This window comes from Gouania willdenowi, chromosome 18, assembly GCF_900634775.1.
Source record: "Gouania willdenowi chromosome 18, fGouWil2.1, whole genome shotgun sequence".
Classification (NCBI taxonomy): Eukaryota; Metazoa; Chordata; class Actinopteri; order Blenniiformes; family Gobiesocidae; genus Gouania; species Gouania willdenowi.
The window spans coordinates 2,883,050-2,905,446 of record NC_041061.1 but is presented as its reverse complement, the minus strand read 5'-3'; the positions used below and the strand labels follow the sequence as shown (position 1 = coordinate 2,905,446).

General features: G+C 37.4%; 1 protein-coding gene across 7 annotated transcripts; it reads right to left on the bottom strand.

The window, feature by feature from the left end:
* Window positions 1–654: 654 nt before the first annotated feature.
* LOC114480569 (uncharacterized) lies at window positions 655–22,389 on the bottom strand. 7 transcript variants are annotated; one of them, XM_028474819.1, is made up of 10 exons: window positions 22,275–22,389; window positions 15,982–16,074; window positions 15,282–15,521; window positions 14,995–15,210; window positions 14,248–14,373; window positions 13,923–14,162; window positions 13,622–13,846; window positions 13,135–13,195; window positions 12,134–12,711; window positions 655–720 (listed from the first exon to the last, which is right to left on the bottom strand). In XM_028474819.1, exons 2-10 carry the CDS (start codon window positions 16,054–16,056, stop codon window positions 700–702), a joined length of 1,782 nt encoding a protein of 593 aa, XP_028330620.1. In that variant the 5' UTR covers window positions 16,057–16,074; window positions 22,275–22,389; the 3' UTR covers window positions 655–699. The 7 variants fall into 7 exon arrangements, with proteins under 7 accessions (XP_028330620.1, XP_028330618.1, XP_028330619.1 ...); XM_028474817.1 differs by lacking the exon at window positions 655–720 and adding an exon at window positions 8,978–9,390; XM_028474818.1 differs by lacking the exon at window positions 655–720 and adding an exon at window positions 9,849–11,428.
* Window positions 22,390–22,397: the final 8 nt, after the last annotated feature.

Genomic DNA, 22,397 nt, shown 5'->3' with positions numbered 1-22,397 from the left:
GATCCAGGTTTAAGAGTCAAATCTTTGTTCTGAATCAGGACTCACAGATCCATTATCTCTATCAATGTGGATCCTCTGAGAGGTGACCATGTACATTAAAGACATAAAGTCAGCAAATTATTCATAAACACTACAGGTTTAAATGATTCATAGGAATAATTCTTTGTTGTAAACAAACACATCTGTTGCTGTATGAAGAGAAAAGACCAAACCCAGGAGAGGAATTTTAAAAACATCTGATTTACTTTTACTTTCAGTCTGACTGTTCACAAAACAAACAGTTTGTACCATAATTATCTTAAAGGTTAACAACCAAAACAATCCTGTTCATCAGGTTTACCAAACCAACCAGTTTGTAGGAATGTAAAAAAAATCCCTCTTTTTCAATTATTATCTTTGTTCTTGTAACAAACTAGGGTTTTTATAAATGATGGTAATGTGTGACGTGATGATAAAACAGGACCTAATAGATGTTCCATCACTAAAGACTGAAATAGTTCAGGTAACAGACCTGGTTGGGTGGACTTACAGACTTATTATGAGGCTATGGGTGGAGTTTATGTGAATCAAATGAACAACATAAATAAGATCAAATGTTAAATATGTAGAAGGGATGGGTTACCAGGGTTACCTGTTAGTTGATCTACTTCTGGATCACAGGAATGACTGAGTCCTCTGAGAGTCTGTTCACTATTATCTTTATTTCAGGAAAACTTGAGGCTAAATGTGGAAAATATGAGATTAACACTTGGTTAGTTAGTTTTAGTCTCTATTAACCTTTAAAATTACACAAACCCAAGAAATATATTTTAAAATTCACTGGACTTTACTTATACAAACAGTATGTACTGTAGAGATCTCATTATGTCAGGAAAACAGACAGTATTAATTATTGTTGAGGTTAATGCTCAAAATAATTCTGTCCATCCAGTTTTACATTTGTTCCACCAATTGTTTATTAGAACTTTAAAAAAGTCCCTTTTTCTTCTTTAATGTTACTAAATATTATTAAAAATAAAACCTATGTAAGTGATAAATGACCACAAACGTAGTTTCAATAGTGAATACACAAATGAAGAAAACACACACACGTTATTAGAAATATGTTCTCAAATCTATGGAATCACAGGAGTGCCAAAATTAAAAGGAAATGCATGTGGAAATATATAGCGAATCAATAATACAAATTTGTAAATAAAAAATTAATCAATAATAAAAATGTGGAAATATGAAGTGAATCAATAATGAAAAAATATACAAATGTAGTATATTCTTTTTTCATTTTGTTTTTAACATTTTGTCATTGCTTTTTCTGTTTTGTCTTTGACTTTTCCATTTGCATTTTGACATTACGTTTACTTTATTACTCAAGCGTAACTTCACCATAAGGTAACAAAGCTCATAAAAAATTTAATTTAATTAATTAAATAAATAACTTCATTTGCAGTTATTTATGTAAAGTTTAGGCCCATTTCAAACAGAAAATTCAAATCAAGCGTGTTTTGATTAGTGAAGGTGACTCTATATAAATAATGTGGTGACGTAGACGAGGAGTTTGACCTCTTGTCGATATTGATTGTTTGAAAAACAATGAAGCTAACCTAGCATCAAAAAATACCCTTTTAAATGTTTGATCAAATTACCATCAGAGCTCATAGCTTTTATATGTTCCTCATTGCTGGAACGTTTCTTGATTAACAATATCTGAACACACATACAAAAACAACAGTTTAATAAACAAATAAATACCTTAGTTACTGCTCTCAATAATACATAAATGCTAGATGTAAATTTTCACTCTTTAAATACACTTCCATGGATTTAAATTACTACTACAGAATTTAAATGACTTTTTATTTCCCCACACAAAGTTATGTAATGACCTAATAATAATATTCACAACTTAAGAGATACAGGGGTAGGAATATAAAACACTTTTACTAATAAGTTAATGTCAGTGCACAAACAATATAACACACATCTGGATAGTATTAAATACTCAGACTTTTCTAGAAGGTTCTCATCGTCATTATGAACACCTGCCTCTAGTAGCTCTCTGAGCTGCTGCTACATTACATGTGACAAATTAAAACAGTTTATCACGTCTAAGTTCTCAATGAAAACAAACACAGAGTGTGACTCACTTTCAGAGTCCTCCGAAGGGAACTTTAAGCTCATTTTAAAGTCAATAAACGGACTTAATGCGTGATTTAAACACACATTTCAAACGGACAATTCAAATCACTCGTTATCATTAGTGAACGTGACTCTACGTAGACAACGTGGTGACGTGACCGGAAATTTGACCTCTTGTTACCATGGAGATTCCCTCTCTTTATTTGCACCCGTTTTAAAAACAGTCAAGCTAACGTAGCCTAGCATAAAAAAAATAAACGTTTGAATGGCGGGGGACGTTTCTTTAAAAAACAAAACAAAACAAAACAATATTCATTACACATGTAGAAAAACAACAGTATATAAAAAGATATTTCCTCTCACAGCTGTCAATAATACAGACGTCACAAATCATTTTTCAATAATTTAATACAATTCCACAACTTTAAACTACAGAAATCAGTAAAAACAAGTCAAGAAAATTTCAATGAATTTTTGCTTTGCATAATTTTTATTTATGTAATGACCAAAATAAAATTCGTAATATTCACTATTACTTATTTTTAGAACAAGATTTCTTTAAATTACTTTTCCCCAATTTTTGGTCAAATATTAAAAATTAAAAAAAAGAAAATGGTCTGCAAATGTATTTTTGTTTTTGTAGATCACAGCATTAAAGTGAGTCAATGCAACAACTAAAAGAACAAAATACACAATAAAAAAATCACATGTTTTATAGATACAGTTTGTAATAACAACATAAGGCAGATTGGTTAGTTTGTACTGACAAACATGAAAATAAAATATAATATTTCTTCATTTCAGTTAAAAAAGTAAAACACCTCTAACTTTAACTGTATCACCTGTCCACTAAATAGTTTTTTCTTTGTCTCCTTTAACAATATATCATTTTTTTAGCATTTGCTATTAGGCTACATTTAATTTTCTTTCAGGATAAATTACCACCTTCCATCCTTGATACAGCACATTAGAGACAGAAATTGCTTTTGTTTGTTTGACTGAGTGATGGAAGAAAAAGTTGAGCTTTATTCATTCAAACAGCAGCGCCATCTAGTGATCAACTCTGTATAGTGAAGTGTTTTAATGGACATCATGTATGTCACTCATTCTGTAACCGATTAAAAATGTATACAAATATGTTGTAAAAACATTTATTCAACTGTTAATTTAATAGGAACTAATATTTGTATCTTTAACAAAGATTTAGTCATGGTTAATGAAGTGGGCTGTAATCAGGGGGTCCCTTCCTGACACAAGTCTCTACATTTATCCAGGATTGGGACCAGTACAAGGAAGACACTGGTTTGTTCCCCCTCTAGGCTGGGGTCTCAATGAACAGTTGTCTGAATAAATTAAACCATATATTATTCAAAAAGTAATATTTCTGGAATTATTACACGGAAGTCAAGGAATCTTCAAAGAAAACATCAAAGTGATCAGCAGATGCCTCTAGTTCAGTAATAATCAATAACTTATAACTGGAACCTGCTGCTGTCACAAACTTTAACAACAAACTCAAATCTCAGTGATCACAACTTATTTTATTTACAGTATTTAGAACACACACATGTAAATACAGATGAGTAAAACATGTTTCATTCTCTCTCATCTTTAAATGACAAGAAAAGTTGATTTACTGGATGTAATTTTACATCAAAGTTACAAAAGTTAGATTTGATACAGATTTAATTTCCATAGATTTAACAAATACAAATAAAACCCACAACCTCACGCACTCACGTCTGCTTTAATTTCCCCTCAAACATCTTCACAAGATAATAATATAATTTGATCTTTACAAACACAAATCAGAGATACATGTAGAAATAATGATCTTAGATAATATATATTCACAGAAACATTTTAAAAACATGATTGTTTCATTATCTGTGGCCGTAAGAATGAATACATGATAACATTAGTTGGAGTCAATCAATCAATCTTTATTTGTATAGCGCCAAATCATAACCAATGGTATCTCAAGGCACTTTACAGTAGAGCAGTCTTAAGGACGGACTCTTCATTTTATGGATACACACATATGCATATATACGTATATACACATACATATGTATCCCACACCCAACATGAATTCATCATGGCGGCAAGGAAAACCTTCTGTTAAGCAGCAGGAACCTTGTGTGGATCCCATTCCTATGATGAACAGCCATCCACGTTATGCTGTGTTGGGTGTGTGCAGAGGAAAGGGTGGAGACAGAGCCGCTGAGTCTCTGTAACTCCACACTGAGGATCCCACGGACCTGCAAGACAAAAGCCAGAAGGAGTACAGGAGCAAACACACAAGGGAAAAAGAAGACATAGAGGGAGTGTTAGAAAGAGGAATGGGACCCTCTCCGGTCCCTCTCTAACCTAAATGACCTCTCTCTTAACGCCCTCTCCAACCTCTCTCCAACCGAGCATGCCAGACCCCCCCCCCCGGCAGTCTATGCCTATTGCATCTTAATTATGAGCTATGAGCTGGTTCCTAACTAAAAGCTTTATCAAAGAGGAATGTTTTGAGCCTAACCTTAAAGGTAGAGAGGGTGTCTGCCCCCCGAACCGTGGTTGGTAGATGGTTCCAGAGAAGTGGGGCCTGATAACTGAAAGCTCTTCCTCCTATACTACTTTTAGAGACGAATGGAACAACGAGTAGTGAAATGTTTGTGTTTATCTGTGAGAAGAAACAGATGCAACAAAACAAAATCACATTCCCTTAGAATTATAATAAATCTGATACACTTCCATTAATGATTAAACATTTACATTATGCATTAAGTATTTATTAATAACAACGATCAGCTGTTTGACCTGGGACAGAGTTTGTCTGAAAGATTAATGAAATAGAAAGTAGACAGTGTAACTATGAATGACTCATTAAATAACTCAATACCAGTTTTTCTTTGCACTTCTTCTTTAAGTGTGTTTATTACTGACATGTTGTTATGGTTGTTTACAGACACAGAACCATATGTTTATATTAATGATTACCTTAGATTGATATCACACACAAAATGGTGGATCCTGGGCACAAAAATTGAGTAAAAAACTATAAAACTAAAACATTTGATTGACTTTTTATTTCCTCCTCAAACTGAAAATTATGTGATGACAAAAAACAACAACAATCTCATAATATTACCACCATTACCTATAAATAGAACTAGATTTTTAATTTGTTGTTCTCATTTTCTGTTGGTATTTAATAAAATCATGCTGAAAATGTAACAATTTTTCTTTTAGAAATTCACAGCGGAGCCAACTCAAGAGATATGCAAGTGTCACATGTTTTATGGATACAGTTATAAACCACACTGGCAGACTGGTTACACTTTGTACTGGAAAAACATTTCAAATGTAAATAAATGTAAATTCAGGAGAGAGTTTTAAGGCCCTGTTAGAAAGTAAAACACTACTTTCAGCTGAATATGTTGTCTCTCTCCTGTTTTCTTTAGTAATACTATAAAGTCTGATTTTGTAGCATTTCATAATAGGCTTCATTTATTTTTATTTGCCTTTTAATCCTGACATAACCGTCTCTCTCTAATGAGTTTCAGATGATTTTAACCATAGTGTGAACTATGTTATAGTTCAGTTTATTTCAGTTATCTTAAATATGTAGACTGATGTACAAACAATCATTAACACTAAACAATCAACAAAAAAGAATAAAGGTGTCGGCTGAAGCCTTCAATTTATAGAAACAAGTGGATACTTCATGTATGTTCAAAATGTTCACTCATACTGCAACTGATTGATAATCTATTCAATGCTGTATTGTAATTTCTATAATAGTATATCATATTTTAGTATAAACGATACTATAATTCTTTTGTTTAGCACATTGTGTTTGGCTTTTATGTATAGAGACCTTACAGACCTGTGAACTTTACTTCCCAGAGAATCTAATTGTAGTTACCCCGTCTCAACTGATAAGTAGCTAACTAATCAGACACCCTGGGCCTGGTGGCTCCTGTGGTTTTTCTTGTTCTTTGTTTGCTGGGTTAGGGTTAGGGTTAGGTTTAGGGTTAGGTTTTGGGTCAGGGTTAGGGTCAGGGTTAGGGTTAGGGTTAGGTTTAGGGTTAGGTTTTGGGTCAGGGTTAGGGTTAGGTTTCGGGTCAGGGTTAGGGTCAGGGTCAGGGTTAGGTTTAGGGTTAGGATTAGGTTTCGGGTCAGGGTTAGGGTTAGGTTTAGGGTTAGGTTTTGGGTCAGGGTTAGGGTCAGGGTCAGGGTTAGGGTTAGGTTTAGGGTTAGGTTTTGGGTCAGGGTTAGGGTTAGGTTTCGGGTCAGGGTTAGGGTCAGGGTCAGGGTTAGGTTTAGGGTTAGGATTAGGTTTCGGGTCAGGGTTAGGGTTAGGTTTAGGGTTAGGTTTTGGGTCAGGGTTAGGGTCAGGGTCAGGGTTAGGGTTAGGTTTAGGGTTAGGTTTTGGGTCAGGGTTAGGGTTAGGTTTCGGGTCAGGGTTAGGGTCAGGGTTAGGGTTAGGTTTCGGGTCAGGGTTAGGGTTAGGTTTGCTGAAGGCGACTCTACTGATCTTGATGAAAATGCCCTTCTGGCAACGTCATCCCTGCCTAAGAGCAATTCTACTAAAGTTTAATGTGAAAGATTCCTCAGTTTCACCCGAAGTTGTTGAACAATAATTATTTTAGCCTCTTCATAAATCACCCCTGTTGCGATTAATCCTAGTAAGTCATTGTCTACTTTGGTGTAGATGTCTCCATTGTTGCTGATCACCAGCTTCTCTACAGTGTAGAGCAGCTCCTTCAGCTGGTAGGAGTTGCTCCTGTATGTTTCTGGGTTGTTTTTCTGCCAGTACTTGGAATCAAAGACGTGACAGCGGCCGTCACACTATCTCACCAGATTCTTCAGTTTCTGATTCCGATCAACAAACTGCTGAATAGTCGTCTCTTCTTCTAGCTGGTCTCCATGAGTGAAGACGATCACAGAATATTTCAGTACATTTGGAGTGAAATATCGACAGATTCTCGAAACAATCTCCTCCTCCTGTTCTGAAAACCTCTCCACTTTGAACACAATGAGAAAAGCATTAGGCCCAGGAGGACATTCTGAGACAGACTTAATTACCTCCAACCTCAGCTGCTCCTGGGACTTCCTGGTGTTGAATAAACCAGGCGTATCAACTAGAGTCAGCTGCTTGTCCAAGATGCTTCTGGTTGCAGATGTAGCTTCAGTCCCTGAAACAGCTTCATGTACAGGGTGGAACAACTTCTCTCCAAAAAAGGTGTTAGCAAGGCTACTCTTCTCACTATCAGTTTTACCCAAGAAAACAAGCTTGAGTGCAAAATTGTGAGCTTTCCTACAATACCACAATAATTATTGTACCGTGATATTAATACTGTGATTATACCGAACTGTGAGATTTAGATATCGTTACATCCCTAGTATTAGAGCATCTTGTAGAGTATAAACTTTCTAAGCCAAACATCTGACACACACTTATCCTAATGGAACAGATTTTTATTTTTATAAATCTTATAATTTAATGTCTCACCCTCTACTGTCTCATTTTCAGGTTGAAGGTTTTTTGCTGCACCCTGAACGTCTTGCCAGTCCTGCAAGAGACGGACGGAGAGGATCTTGGTGCATAACATTTTAGAAAAAACAAGATTGGAAAACGTTCAAAGCCTGTTTTCACACATTTATTCATCATTATTATTACATATGAAAAAAATAAATCAACTGATAAAGGGAAGACCAACTGAAGCAAGGAAAAGTCAAAGGAGCAAATCTTAAAATTTGAGGAATTCCATTTTTCTAATTGTGACTTTACTAAGAGCTACTTTTAGCTTTAGGATGCTTTGTGAATACGGCCACTGGGTTTTACTAAGTCCCTAACCAATACCATGAGCAAGGCAGGAGAGAAAAGAAAATATACTGAATGAAAAGAAAAAAAAGGCTCCCCTCGCTAAAGAATAGGTGTACAAACATGTGACTACTGGCACGCTGTCCTCTGGTGTTGCCACTAAGCTTTAAAGAGTGTCCAATACATCATTCAACAAGATTCACTCATCCAAATTTCCCTTTTGAGGATCAATAATGCATAAAGTGTATCTATCAGAGGGATGAGAAGCATTCATAAACATGATTCAGACACAGGTTGATATAGTTGACATTTTTAAAATTTGGGGCCGGCGTGCTAAAATTGACCCAACAGTGATTCGTTTTGGTCCGCTGGCTATATTTGATTTTCTTTTATATATTTTCTAAAATACAACAATTATTAAAATACAGTTCAGTGATTTATTAGAAATAAATGTTGAATTTATATTGCACTAATTGTCTTTGAAGACATTTCGATGTTTCATAATTTTATGCATTGAAACACAATAAAGTAAAGTGTTCTTGAATTCCAAAACTACATTAAGTGTTTATTTTGCACAGTTATAATACTGGTGTATTTCATTTCATGCACTGCAACATAAATGTGGCTCACGGTCCTCCACCATGATTATTTTTGGCCCTGTAATGGAAAGAATTTGGACACCTCTGGTGTTTATCATCAAGAAAGTCCTGCAGCTTGTTGTTCAACATTAGTTGAATTCCCTTTCATTTCCAGTAAAAAACAAACATGAACTTTAGTGACCTCAATGTTAAGAACAATCCAGTGCAGCTGGTTTTACATTCCTACTGTGCAGGAAGTGACAAGCTGTAATCTTCTAATAATCATTTGATTGGTAATCGATCATCAGCCCTAAAAACTCATCAGAAAATGTTTAGTTTAAATACTTTCTTCTTATTCTGACAGTGTTCAATGAAGCTAAGCTGAAAGCTAAAGTAAATGCCAAACCAAAAAAACAGCATCAATAAAAAAAAAACTAAAGTGGGCGTGGCCAATGTAAGTGGGTGTGGAAATGAGAGGTAACCCTTCAAGGGCCAAAAAGTCTTACTAATGCATCTCTTCAATTCACAGCATCATGAAGTGATACAATATACTTGACTTATGTAGATAATGCTAACCTATTAATAAACTCCCATCCTATGACTCCACCAAAGTCTAAACATTATAACTATTATAACTATTCATTATAACTATACTTCATTTCTGATTCCTACTCCTCCCTCTCCACATTTCCTCCACAGAAATCCTACTTCTCATCTGCAAACAATCATCAAATTTTGCACAAAAAAGTTCCAGTCCCATCCCAGAGAGGAGTATATGTTTGCACACGTACTATTGATTCCAGATGGCTTCAGCTGCAAAAACAGGCCAATAGTCCAAATGGGGGCGCTACAGCAAGCCTAGAAAATTCAGAATTTTGAAAATTCACAACAAATCAATTATATTTGCTACAGATTTGCAACTTTCACTAAAATGTCGCCCCAGAAAGAAGGAACTTGTGTTCATTTAAACCTGATGATGAAGTCCATCACTGTTAGTTTTTTGTTTACAGAAACTGTAACACATATAAAAACCTACCACAATTTTTGCTCAATTGAAACCAAACTTACTACAGCACATCTTCAGACTGTCCTACACAAACCATCCATACACATTTATGATTTATCAAGAATTTAGCCTACAGTACAACAAAATATTTGACTGTAAACATTGATGTAAACATACAGTATACTTGCAAATTCTTGCTAAATACATTTAAATGTGCATTAAAAAATGTAATTTAAAAAAATAATAATAATGGTAGATTATGTTTGGAAAATATCATAATTTGTCATTCAATACAAGCCAAAGACAAAAAGAATAGTTTCATTGTTTATTTCTATGAATCATATTCATAGGGTATTACAAAGAGCACGGAATCTTCCCCATCATCATATTGACATAAATATCTATTAATTTGATACCATCACCAGATAATTTATTGATTTATTAAAGTACAACAGAGCTCTCAAGTTATGATGTCAGGTCAGAGTGAGATTCATGCTGGCTTGCTGGGGGTGGGGGGTCAAAATGGAGCCTTAAACAAGTTTGGCTCCCCAGGACCTCCAACTCACCCCATCCCTAATGTATCATCGGTACCAAATGGCCATAGAACAACCTTCATAAGTATTAACAAATATTCTGGAAGTATAGATACAGTAGTTTGAAGTCATGATTTTAATCAAACGGTAATATTAAATAAAGTAAACAAATCAAAGTGACAGATAGAATCAAACATGCTCGTGTTTCTTTTTCAGCCTGTTCAGCATCTGATAAGTGTGTTTGTGAAAGAGCAGGATAGACTGGTTCTGCACTTGGAGTAAGTCAGTGTTGTGCCTGAACACGCTGTAATTAATGACAAAAATTACTTTCTCAAAGAATTTTCATTTCAGTAAGAATTTTAAAAAGTAATTTCCATCCTGCAGCACCATTTGGAAGTATTCTAAGTCTGACCTCCAGTTGTATGGTGTACGCAAAAGTCAAACGATGTGTGACGACAACCCTATATCAAACCCTAATAGACTTATGTTAGTAATTATAAGTGACATTCATAGTCCCTCAATAGCATAACTTCTATTTTGCAAGAACTCCTGAGTGAATGTTAAACAAACCACTGCCTTGTTTCACTTTAAAGGAGCATAGCACAGGATCTAGAAATCAGACTCCAGAGTGACACCACAATAGTTATTGTAACTGTAGCCATCAGCCAAGTCACCGCGGGAACGCGCATCAAATGTTTGTTTATCACTGGAGCACAGCTGATACTGTGGATAGAGGATGAATATCGGGTTTGGACAAATAATTAGAAATGATGTTCGGGTTTGGTCACATAGTGTTGTTCGCGCTGCAGCAGCGACGTAGTGTCTGTGGTGGATGGAGAATGGAGCAGAGGACAATTATAAAGGAATACACGGTTGAAACATTATTATTTATCTATCTTTATCTTTGATACATAGATTATGTAAATAGATCCGATGGGTTTCTTGTTTGTGTTTCACTTTTGCTTGTTATCCATGCCCTGATCTGATGTTGACATTAACAGTTGTTTGTTAATAAAATTGGTGCTTACCAATTAAAAAAAGTCATTTTTTTGAGGAAAAAAAATTAGTTTTTCACTGTCGGGTTGGACTCGGATGTGAAAAAGCGGCCCGATCCAGACGTGACAGGGTTATTTATTTACTTGCCGTTCATTGACTGTTTACTACAAGACCTGTGCACATGCCTCTGCATTGATCTGTGGAACCAAACAGTAGTTTAGTCCTCTGTGCTTGTCTCCAAGCCGTCTTCTTCTCATTCTTTTTTATTTTCGGGTTATCGGGACACATTTCAAAGCCGTCGTGAACGCACACCAGCGTCTTTTTACGTCACCATAAGTGGAACTGTACTGCTGTTCGGACCCTGAACAGAAATACAAAATGTATTACAATCTGTTAAGGCAATAGAGATAAATGTGTCTGGGCTCACTCTTTTTTGTTTACAGAGCTTCATCACCCATTAGCATTGAAAAAAATAAAATGAATGTTTATTTTTACTCAAATCCTGCCCTATGCTAGTTTAATGTTTGCCTTATGATGGACTGGATACCTGGTGGTGTGGGTGGGGCATGGCACTGATACTGAACTGTCCTCTCTATGAAGGACCTAAACTTAGAGGGTCTGTAACTGTTTCACTTGTTTCCATTACTGAGTGAAACGCCAAGTGCATTGCCTCCAATGGATTTTCTGCTTGCTCTGTGGCGTTAAGCGCAGTTCTAGCGCCTATAATTCCTCCAGCCACACCCCCCCCCACTGCAGCAGTTACCAGAGCTGCCTGTTTCACCATTGCTGCGGGAGGGCCTAATGGAAGTTTCAGAATTGAAAGAACCATTCTAACCATTGCCCTCACACCAAAAAAAACCCCCAGCAAAGCCCCAGTTGTTGCTGCTGCTAGCTTGATCAGAAATTTCTGCGAAACAATGCTTTTAGCCTCCTGTGTTATCTGTTCTGGCGTCATGGGTTGTGTTGCAGGACGCAGCTTGCTAATGCGTACTTCTTCTCTATGGATTTCTTGCCCGATGTGATACAGCATGTCATTGGTGTAGTGGCATCCTTTTTTTCTCCTCACCAGCTTATCGATGGTCTTGAGCAGCTGTTCGCATTGGAAGGCGTTGCTCCTGTAGTTGTTGGGCTGATCGTTTTTCCAGTGGTCGTTATCAAAGACGTGGCAGCGGCCGCCGCACTTCTTCACCAGCTCTTTCAGGTCTTCTTTCTGGTTGACAAAGTTCATAATGGTCATGCCCTCACGCAGCTGGTTCCCATGAGTGAAAACTATGACTGAGAACTTCAGAGCATCTTCAGAGAAACTGCGACATATTTGTGTGATTATCTCTTGCTCCTGTCTGGTGTACTTGTCCACCCTGAGCAGGATGAGAAAGGCGTGTGGCCCGGGCGCGCACTCGGTGATGCAGTTCATGATCTTCGGCCGGAGTTCATCCTCTGACAAGTCTGTGTCAAACAAACCCGGTGTGTCGATCAGAGTGAGGGTTCTCCCGTCCACGGATCTGGTCGCGGATTTGCATTCTTTTGTCCCAGAGCTGGCCGAATGATCCGGCGGGAACACTTGTTCTCCAAATAAGGTGTTAGCAAGGCTGCTTTTCCCAACTCCTGTTTTCCCCAATAGGATGATCCTCTTTGGGGCCAACCCTGCGCAGGAGCAAACAGCAACACTTTTGTAAATATAAAAATACATAACCAAGGAGCAAGTCAAAGGATACCACAGAACATTTTTTTATGTACATCTTAGTTGCGAAATATGTTTGTGCTTTTACGTGGCTCTCGTTTCATACAACCATTGTCTTATTTACTAAACTACAGTATACAGTATATATATTTAGTAAGAAAATGGTTTGAAAATGTGTTCTTGAACAAACATATGCCATCTTGCACACGGCCAGAAGTGTGTCCATGTTATTTCTTCTGGAATGGTCATGGTCATGGTCATGTTGTCAGTGCGGCACCTTCCGTACTACATTGACCGCACTGTCAATTACTGTAAATAACCAGCTGTGTGTTACTTTCTTGGACCTGTCCCTCCCCTAACAATGTCTTGTCTACATCATGACTCACCCTGGTTTTTATCTTGTTGAGTAACTCTGTGTTTCAGAGCTTCTTGGGATGACTTGAAGACCTGCAAAGACAATAGACAAAGTTTGTGTACCATGTTGTGAGATGTGGACACAACACAACAGCTAAACAGTCCTGCATCAGGTATAGCTTCAGATTTTAGGCTTTATGCTTCACTTGATGAAGAACTTTCAATCAAGTAATCAGTTACTTTTGGAGTAATAAAATAGTGTACTATTCAAGCAGTATTCCTAATTTCTGACGAATGTGGATAATCTCCCTACAACTTCCAACTAAACTCTAAAGACAACACTAATGGGTAAGTTTTGTGACCCTTCGCTGCCTAAGCTTCCAAGACTGTAACAGAAACTTAAACTGCTGCTGCTGATGGAAGACGTTCAAAGAAGCACAAACAGCTCACAGGGAAATGGGAATAAAAGACTTTAAGAAATACTTTATACTGTCTAAAGTTGGTGTTAATTTATTTTACCTGACTTAGATGTTTGTCACTGTGCTGGACAACAATGCGCAGCAGCATTGGTGCGCTGTTAATTCGATCTCTCTCAAAAGCGCTAAACTCCTCCAGCATAACCTTGGCCACCACTTCACCAGGAAAATGCAAGGCTTTTCCAGCACCGAGAGCCGGGAAAGCAATGGATCCCAAACTTTGGCTGTCACAGTACGTGAGTATTGTGTTGATGCCAAGCCTAAGAACCTAGGAAATTTACAATCTCAGTTGTTTTTATTCGTTTAAATAGGACTTAATGGATGATTTTTCTCTCTTGTTTCACCTCGACTGCTGCTCCATCAGGATCCTCATTCCATTCAGTGAGACTGACAAAAAACAATGACTTGCACGGAATCCTTTGCAAGTCCTCCACGAGTACAGAGTTACCAAGCTCTACTTCCTTATCTGCTTTTTGTTCACTGAACCTTTTCAACAGCCTAGGCCCAACCACTTTGTGCAAAGACTGTCCAACGACAGTTGATAAAGGATCGTCGAATACCATGGGAGACACTAAAGCTTCAACCTCGGGAAGAACAAAGATATGGAAGACGTTTGTGGCAAATTCAATAAGAAAGTATTTTTTGTGGGAATCAGAGTTAGGTCCTCACCTGCTGAGTCTCCAGGGTTCCCTGAACAATCTCGACTTGGATGCTTCCCTTGGAACGGCCCGCCCATTCCCCTCCTGGTGCATTTCTGGTTCCAACACTTTTTTTTTTTACTCTTTTCTGGATCTTCTAACCAGAGTGGGTTCATTTCATAGGGTTTTAATCACATCAGAAGTTATGAGTTTTATTTAGAAAAATGTCACTAAACCAAACACAGCAGATCTTAATAATCTCAGCATTTATTGACTAGGTTACTGCAGATGGCTGTGAACACAGCCATCATCAATTAATACCAACTTAACCTGTTCAGGGTGACAGGGCACAAGAAACTATCCCATTGGTCTAAGGCACACTGCACCCTGAAGAACTCACCGGTCTACAACAAGTCGGACCACATGGTTGCTATCAACACATAACACAATCAACATCAAGTGGTCCTTCATACTGAAGAACCCAGAGAACCTTGGAAAAACCAACACTTTTTCCTCAAAAAGACTTTTTAAGATCTTTCAGCTGAGACAGACAATGTTATCCATCACATCACAAACCGATCCCTAAACACATTTACTGTACGTTTAAATACAAATGGCAGTCAGTCCCATTAAACGGTTTTTCTCCATGTCATGCGGAGCATTTGAAAGTTATTTGGACTAAACCTTTTGTCTTATTACATTTATTTGTTTAAAAAAAAAAACTTAATTATTCGTCAGCAACTTTGTACCGTTGGAAATCATTAAAGACTACACTCACCTCTTTGTGATGAGGCGGGCTCAAGATATGGATGTCAAGTGGTCTGCTAATCATTCGATCCTGCTCAAATGCACGAATTTCCTTTTTTAAAACCTGTGTCATGAAACCATCAGGGAAACGCAAGGCATTCCCAACACCAAGGGCGGGGAAAGTGACAGAGCCGAATCCTCTGCTGTCACAGAAACTCAGCACTTCTTTGATACCCAATCTGAGAACCTGCAAAAGGGACAAATTATGTTACAGATTGCTAATACACGAGGAAAAACCTCAATGTCTCAAATCTTCACCTGAACTGCAACTCCCTCAGGGTCATCATTCCAGGGAGTCAGACTGAGGAAAATCACTGCTTTACACTGAAGTCCAGGAAAGTTCTTCACCAGCACAAAGTGGCCAAGCTCCACTTCCCATCCTCTATTTTCTTTCTTAAATCTATCAATCAGCTCCGATCTGACTACTTTGTCTAATGTCTGTACAGCACAGATGAACAGAGGATCATCATCAATCATTGGCAGTACCAGAGCGTCCACCTAGGGGAACAAATGAGGCAAAGAAACATTTACTGGTAATAAATGTAGGGTGTACGCTATATACCAGCTTTACTTGCATGTGTTTACATTACGTATACAGTATTTATTCAAGCACACCTTGCTCGGACTATATGTGTATGAACATAAAGGAAAATGTTGATGGAAAATGTAGGTCCTCAGCGTTATATTTATTCAATGTTTATCACTTTACACAATGGAAGCTTTGACTAGCACAGGCATCAAGAGGGAAACAGACAACAGGGTACAGGCACCGCTGGCCATTTTCATTGTAGACAAAGCAAAAAAGTTCAGAAAAACAAGTGAATTTGAGCATTTTTCTTGGTTTGGGTTGAGGCTTATAAGTATTATTGAAGATTGATCCTGAAGCTCAATATGTTGAGAAACCTTGTTATGTAAATAAATCATTAGATATTCTCAGAGAAGCTAAACCGGTTCTTACCCGTTGTGTTACAAGGGTTCCCTGGACGGTCTCCACTTTGACGCTTCCTGTCAGATTTCCAACGGTTGGTTCCATGTCCACAATATAAAGAACCTTTATGAGATTGAGTTAAGAATTATTTGTCTTGCTATAGAAAACATGAATTCATCTTTACTTAACGACTCTCGCAAACACGGCACTGTAAGATAGATAGATGAATCAGCACAGACAGACTAAAGAGGTTTCCCACAGGCTATTTTAAGCAATGCAGTGAAACATGAATCGGGTGCAGCAGCATAGTTTCACTTTCAACTTCACTGACAAGTTTTCAGTCAAAGTAGTTTTTTCCACCAGTCATTTGTAGCTCAGGAAAGTCCCAATCATTGTGCTTGTTTGGGAAAATAATCCTGACCAGTTTTGACACCTAATTTTGTCAAGGCATAAGTCTTTTTTATTGTGTGTTCAGTAAAAAATAAATCAATCGTATTTTGTTGATCTAAAAAGTTCCTTGTAAGAATGTCAACAACTACTTGCTACATCTAAATCCTTTTTGAGTAGGTGGATACTTTCAATCAATCAATCAATCAATCATTTTTTTATTTGTACAGTGCCAAATCATAACCAATGGTATCTCAAGACACTTTACAGTAGAGCAGTCTTAAGGACGGACTCTTCATTTTATGGATACACACATATGCATATATACGTATATACACATACATATGTATCCCACACCCAACATGAATTCATCATGGCGGCAAGGAAAACCTTCTGTTAAGCAGCAGGAACCTTGTGTGGATCCCATTCCTATGATGAACAGCCATCCACGTTATGCTGTGTTGGGTGTGTGCAGAGGAAAGGGTGGAGACAGAGTTGTTGAGACTCTGTAACTCCACACTGAGGATCCCACGGACCTGCAAGACAAAAGTCAGAAGGAGTACAGGAGCAAACACACAAGGGAAGAAGCAGACATAGAGGGAGTGTTTGAGAGAGGAATGGGACCCTCTCTGGTCCCTCTCTAACCTAAATGACCTCTCTCTTAACGCCCTCTCCAACCTCTCTCCAACCGAGCACGCCAGACCCCCCCCCCCCGGCAGTCTATGCCTATTGCATCTTAATTATGAGCTATGAGCTGGTTCCTAACTAAATGCTTTACCAAAGAGGAATGTTTTGAGCCTAACCTTAAAGGTAGAGAGGGTGTCTGCCCCCCGAACCGTGGTTGGTAGATGGTTCCAGAGAAGTGGGGCCTGATAACTGAAAGCTCTTCCTCCTATACTACTTTTAGAGATGAATGGAACAACGAGTAGTCCAGCATTTTGAGAGCGTAGTGTTCTGGGGGGATTGTATTGCACTACAAGCTCCTTGAGATAAACTGGTGCCTGTCCATTTAGGGCTTTATAAGTGAGAAGAAGAATCTTGAATTCTATTCTATATTTTATGGGAAACCAATGCAGAGAGGCTAATACAGGAGTAATGTGATCTCTTCTCCTAGTTTTAGTCAGTACACGTGCTGCAGCATTTTGAACCAGCTGAAGTGTCTTAAGCGACTTGCTCGGGCAGCCTGCTAAAAGAGAATTACAATAATCCAGTCTAGAGGTAACAAAAGCATGGACTAGCTTTTCGGCGTCGCCCTGAGACAGGATAGATCTGATTTTAGCAATGTTACGGAGATGAAAGAAGGCAGTTCTTGAAGTTTGTTTTATGTGAGAGTTGAAGGATAAGTCCTGATCAAATAGAACCCCAAGGTTTCTAACAGTTGTGCTTCGTGCCAGAGTAATGCCATCTAGAGCAGTTAGATTAGCATAGGTTTCTCTAAGGTGTCGTGGGCCCAGTACAATGACCTCAGTCTTGTCTGAGTTAAGAAGAAGAAAATTTTGGTCCACCCAGGCCCTAATCTCCTTTAGACAGGCCTCAAGTTTAGATAGCTGATTTGTCTCACCTGGCTTCATTGATACATACAGTTGGGTATCATCAGCATAGCAGTGAAAGTTAACAGAGTATTTTCTCATAACATTACCAAGGGGGATCATATAGATACAGAAGAGGATTGGACCTAGCACAGAGCCCTGAGGAACCCCGTAGCTTACTTTAGTGTCCACAGAAGACTTATTATTCACGTGTACAAACTGGTACCTATCAGATAGGTAGGACTTAAACCAGTTTAGGGCAGTTCCTGTGATTCCAAGTAATTCCTCTAATCTCTTTAGCAGAATATAGGCAAGGCAACATGATAAAACATTCAATTGTTTAAAATCAATACGAACAATTAAAATCACCAGTAAAATCAATTAAAATCAATTAAAATCACCAGTAAAATCAATTAAAATCATCAATAAAATCATCAACAAACACATTACATCAACAACATGACCAAAAATCTCTCTCTCAATCATATGCAGTAGAGAAAAAAAGTGCCTTTAACTTTGATTTAAAAATATTCACATTGGATGCTGACTTCAGCTCTGTTGGCAGTTTGTTCCACTTCTTTGCAGCATAACAACTAAAAGCAGCATCACCATGTTTACTGTGAGCTCTGGGCTCCACTATCTGACCTGTGTCCATAGATCTGAGAGACCTGCTGGGTTCATACCTGACTAACATGTCACTGATGTATTCTGGACCAAACCCATTCACAGATTTATACACCAGCAGCAGAACTTTAAAGTCTATTCTGAGGCTGACTGGGAGCCAGTTTAAAGACTTTAAAACTGGACTAATGTGTTCTGACCTCTTTGTCAGATAGTTGTCACTATAGTGATCTATAGTGTCAAAAGCTGCACTAAGACCTAATAAAACCAGCACTGAGAGTTGTCCTTCATCTGAAGCCCAGAGTAGATCATTAGTTACTTTAACTAAAGCAGCTTACAGCTACTTTAAAGGACTGTGGCACGTAGCCTATTGATAGGGATATATTTATTGTCTCCAACAAAGATGGGCAGACTAGGGGAATAACTTCTTTAAACAGCTTAGTTGGGATCGGATCTGAAAGGCAGGTCGATGGTTTGGAGGATGAAATAACAGAGTTAAGTTCCTGAAGTCCTATATGTGTGAAACAGTTTAGGTTAGGCCTATTTACATTTAATGGTACAGCAGGCCCAGGTGAAGGCAGGGAGTGGCTAATTTTATCTCTAATCTTGTGAATTTTATGGTTAAAAAATGTCATAAAGTCCTCACAGCTGAGGGCTAGAGGAATCATGGGCTCAATAGAGCTCTGACTTTGTGTTAGCCTGGCTACAGTGCTGAAAAGGTACCTCGGATTATTTTTATTTTCTTCAATTAGTGAGGAGTAGTATGTAGATCGACTATGTCGTAAGGCTGTCATGTATTTACTATGGCTTTCTTGCCAGAGTATTCGTGACTCCTCTGTTTTATTGGAGCGCCACATTCTCTCTAATTTACGGGTTGTTTGTTTGAGTGTGTGAGTTTCAGAGCTAAACCACGGAGCTTTCCTCTGACGTTTAATAGTTTTTTCCCTCAATGGGGCAATTGAGTCCAAGGTGGATTTTAGTAGACTAGCAGAGCTATCGACAAGCAGATCCAGTTGAGAGGGGTTATAATTAATATCATAGTTATTTATTGGATGGTGCACTGAGTGTAAGGCAGCAGGAATGGCCTCTTTAAATTTAGCCACAGCACTATTGGACAGATTTCTACTCGTAACTATTTTATTGCACAGTGCGAGATCCTCTAGGATAATGTTAAAAGATATTAAAAAGTGATCTGATAGCAGAGGATTTTCAGGGTAGACTTTTAGTTCATTAATATCAAGGCCATATGTTAGAACAAGATCAAGAGTATGATTTAAACGATGAGTAGCTTCATTAATAGTTTGAAAAAAGCCAACTGAGTCTATTAGGGACATAAAGGCTGAGCTCAGGCTATCACTATCTTTGTCCACATGGATATTAAAATCTCCTACTATCAGTATTTTATCAGAACTGAGGACTAAGTTTGATATAAACTCAGAGAATTCTGATAGAAATTCAGAATAAGGGCCTGGAGGACGGTAAATTATCACAAATAAGACTGGCTGGCAGGTTTTTGATTCAGTATGAGATATATTTAGAACCAGGCTTTAAAAGATCTTGTGTGTTTACATTCATTGTATACATGTTAGTGATTTGTACAAAAAACTGTTGGAAAAAAGTAATAAAAATAATTTGGGAAAAAAAAAAAAAGATCTTGTGTGCTTTTCTAAACAAAATGACTTGTTTTTAAAACACTGTGCAATTGTTAAGTCAAGGGACAAGTCGCATTTTTTAAGTTTTTGATCAAAGGCAAATCTTTTTGTTCTTTAGGTTTCATTACCAGCCCATCACCAACTTTTGTTTTGCTTACTTAGTAAGTGTGAAAAACAACCATATCTCTTTTTTGTTTATGGGTTGTTTTTGCATGAGTACTTGTAACCAATTTGTCATTGTCGACATATAGTATCTACTTTTTTTAGGGTTTGGTCAAAGTCAAAACTTGTTCTTTTTAAAGGGTTACCACAATATAAACCACTAACCATCTGATATGAACCATTACCTTTTCTTCTGAATACTTGATTTGAAGGTAAACAAGACCTGTGGGGTCTGGAGACATTTAGAAAATTTTGATGTCAATATCGTTGTATAGATACTGGTAGGGCAGTGGTTCCCAAACTGTCGGGGTGCGGGTCAATGAGCATGAATAATGGTAAAAAAATAATAATTTGCTGTCAAAGAACTTTATTATTACTCTTTTAAATTAAATAATTTCACATTTCATGTTTTTTTTTTATTAGTTTTGAAGGAAAATAATCAAATGTATTACCTTTTTCAATAAAGGCAACTTTTTTCACCAATTTTGTTGAAATTTTGTTGCAATTGGGTGGGGCCTGAAGAAGTTCTATTCTTCAAAGGGGGCGCAACAGAAAAAGTTTGGAAACCACTGTGGTAGATGCTAATGTCGAAGTTTTTCAATGGTTTTACAAATTACATCTTATGTTCACTTTTTCAGTTTTCTCGTGAGTGGAAGCTTGTTTGGAGGTTGTCGGATCAATAATGACTGTAAAATAGATTTTAATCATATTAGGGACAACTACTGCGGTACAGTTTATTGTTTAGTCACCCACTCAATGAAAACAATAAAAAAGGGTAAGGACTTGAACCCCTGGTTCTTTGGGTTATTTCTGGTTAATAAACATTTCTGATATAATGCTTGCACTGAATCCTGCAGAACAAAAACAAGATCAGGCTCTAAAAAAAAACAGTCTGTCAATCAAAAACCATGTTCATTGCACTGAACCATGAAATTATCCATGACTGCAAACAATCTTGTCCAACAAGTCTTTCCATCTGATCTTTTGTCATTTACAGGAATTAGCTCAGCCTGGAGGTAAATCCTATTTCAGACTAAATGCCTATACAAAGACCAAACATGTAAAAGATAAAAGTCAACTTTAATCTGGACTATAAACCAAACAGCTTCATGTCAGGAATTAGTTTTAAATTGGAATGTTTTTGGAAATGTCTCCCATAACAGTTCTCAACTGCTTCAATTTCAGAAGCCAAAAGCTTTTCAAAAACAAAGACGAAGTTTATATTTAAAAGACATAATAGTGCAAGTTAAACCTGAGTGTACCTTTGCATCAATGCTACATTTGTCCCAGGAGAGCAAGTCTGTCCGCCTGTGGGAGACATAGTCCAGGTCTAAAGGTCTCAGTTTCTGACAGAAATGTAGTCATGCTAATATTGCTGAAAAAAATCATTTCCATAATCTTAAATCTGGACTGTGTCGACTGATCTAGTTTTATATTTTAATATTTGTTTAAATAATGTCAACAACATGATTTGGTTTTAATTAGTCTGAATGTTCAGTCTTTGTTCTATTCGCAGTGACACTTTTTCCACTTTAAATAAGAAAAATTGGTCTTGTGTTATTGTTTTGTTGTTTTTAATATTCCTTTCAAATTCAAAAGGTCATTGTCTATGAACCTGGTTAATATGTGATGATACACTGTGTAATACGTATGAAAATAATAGTCATTTAAACTAAAGCCAGTACGTACATATGAGAAGGAAAAAGTGTTTGTTTCAAACTGAATAACACGTTTGTCGACAACAACCACAAAGTTCAGGATCTGTTAGTCGTTGCTTCATAAATAAAGGACTTATTAGTTGAAATTGTTTAGTTTGAGTAAAAAGGTGTCAATACATATGCAAGGAAATCCAAAAAACTGGAAATGCCTTGAACTTGTGATTGTTTTGCATGTGTAAATGTAAAGTGGTACCAATCATCAGTAGTTCTTAAACACAGCAGATCTAATCATGGTCAGTATTGTTGACTCTTACCTTTCAGACACTTGGATGCAGTCGTGTGGATGTAGAAGATCTTCTGTTTCACCCTTTCTGCTGCGATACTCGGTGCATTGCTTCACACGTTGACTCACAAACACCTGAAGTCACTCAAGTGCA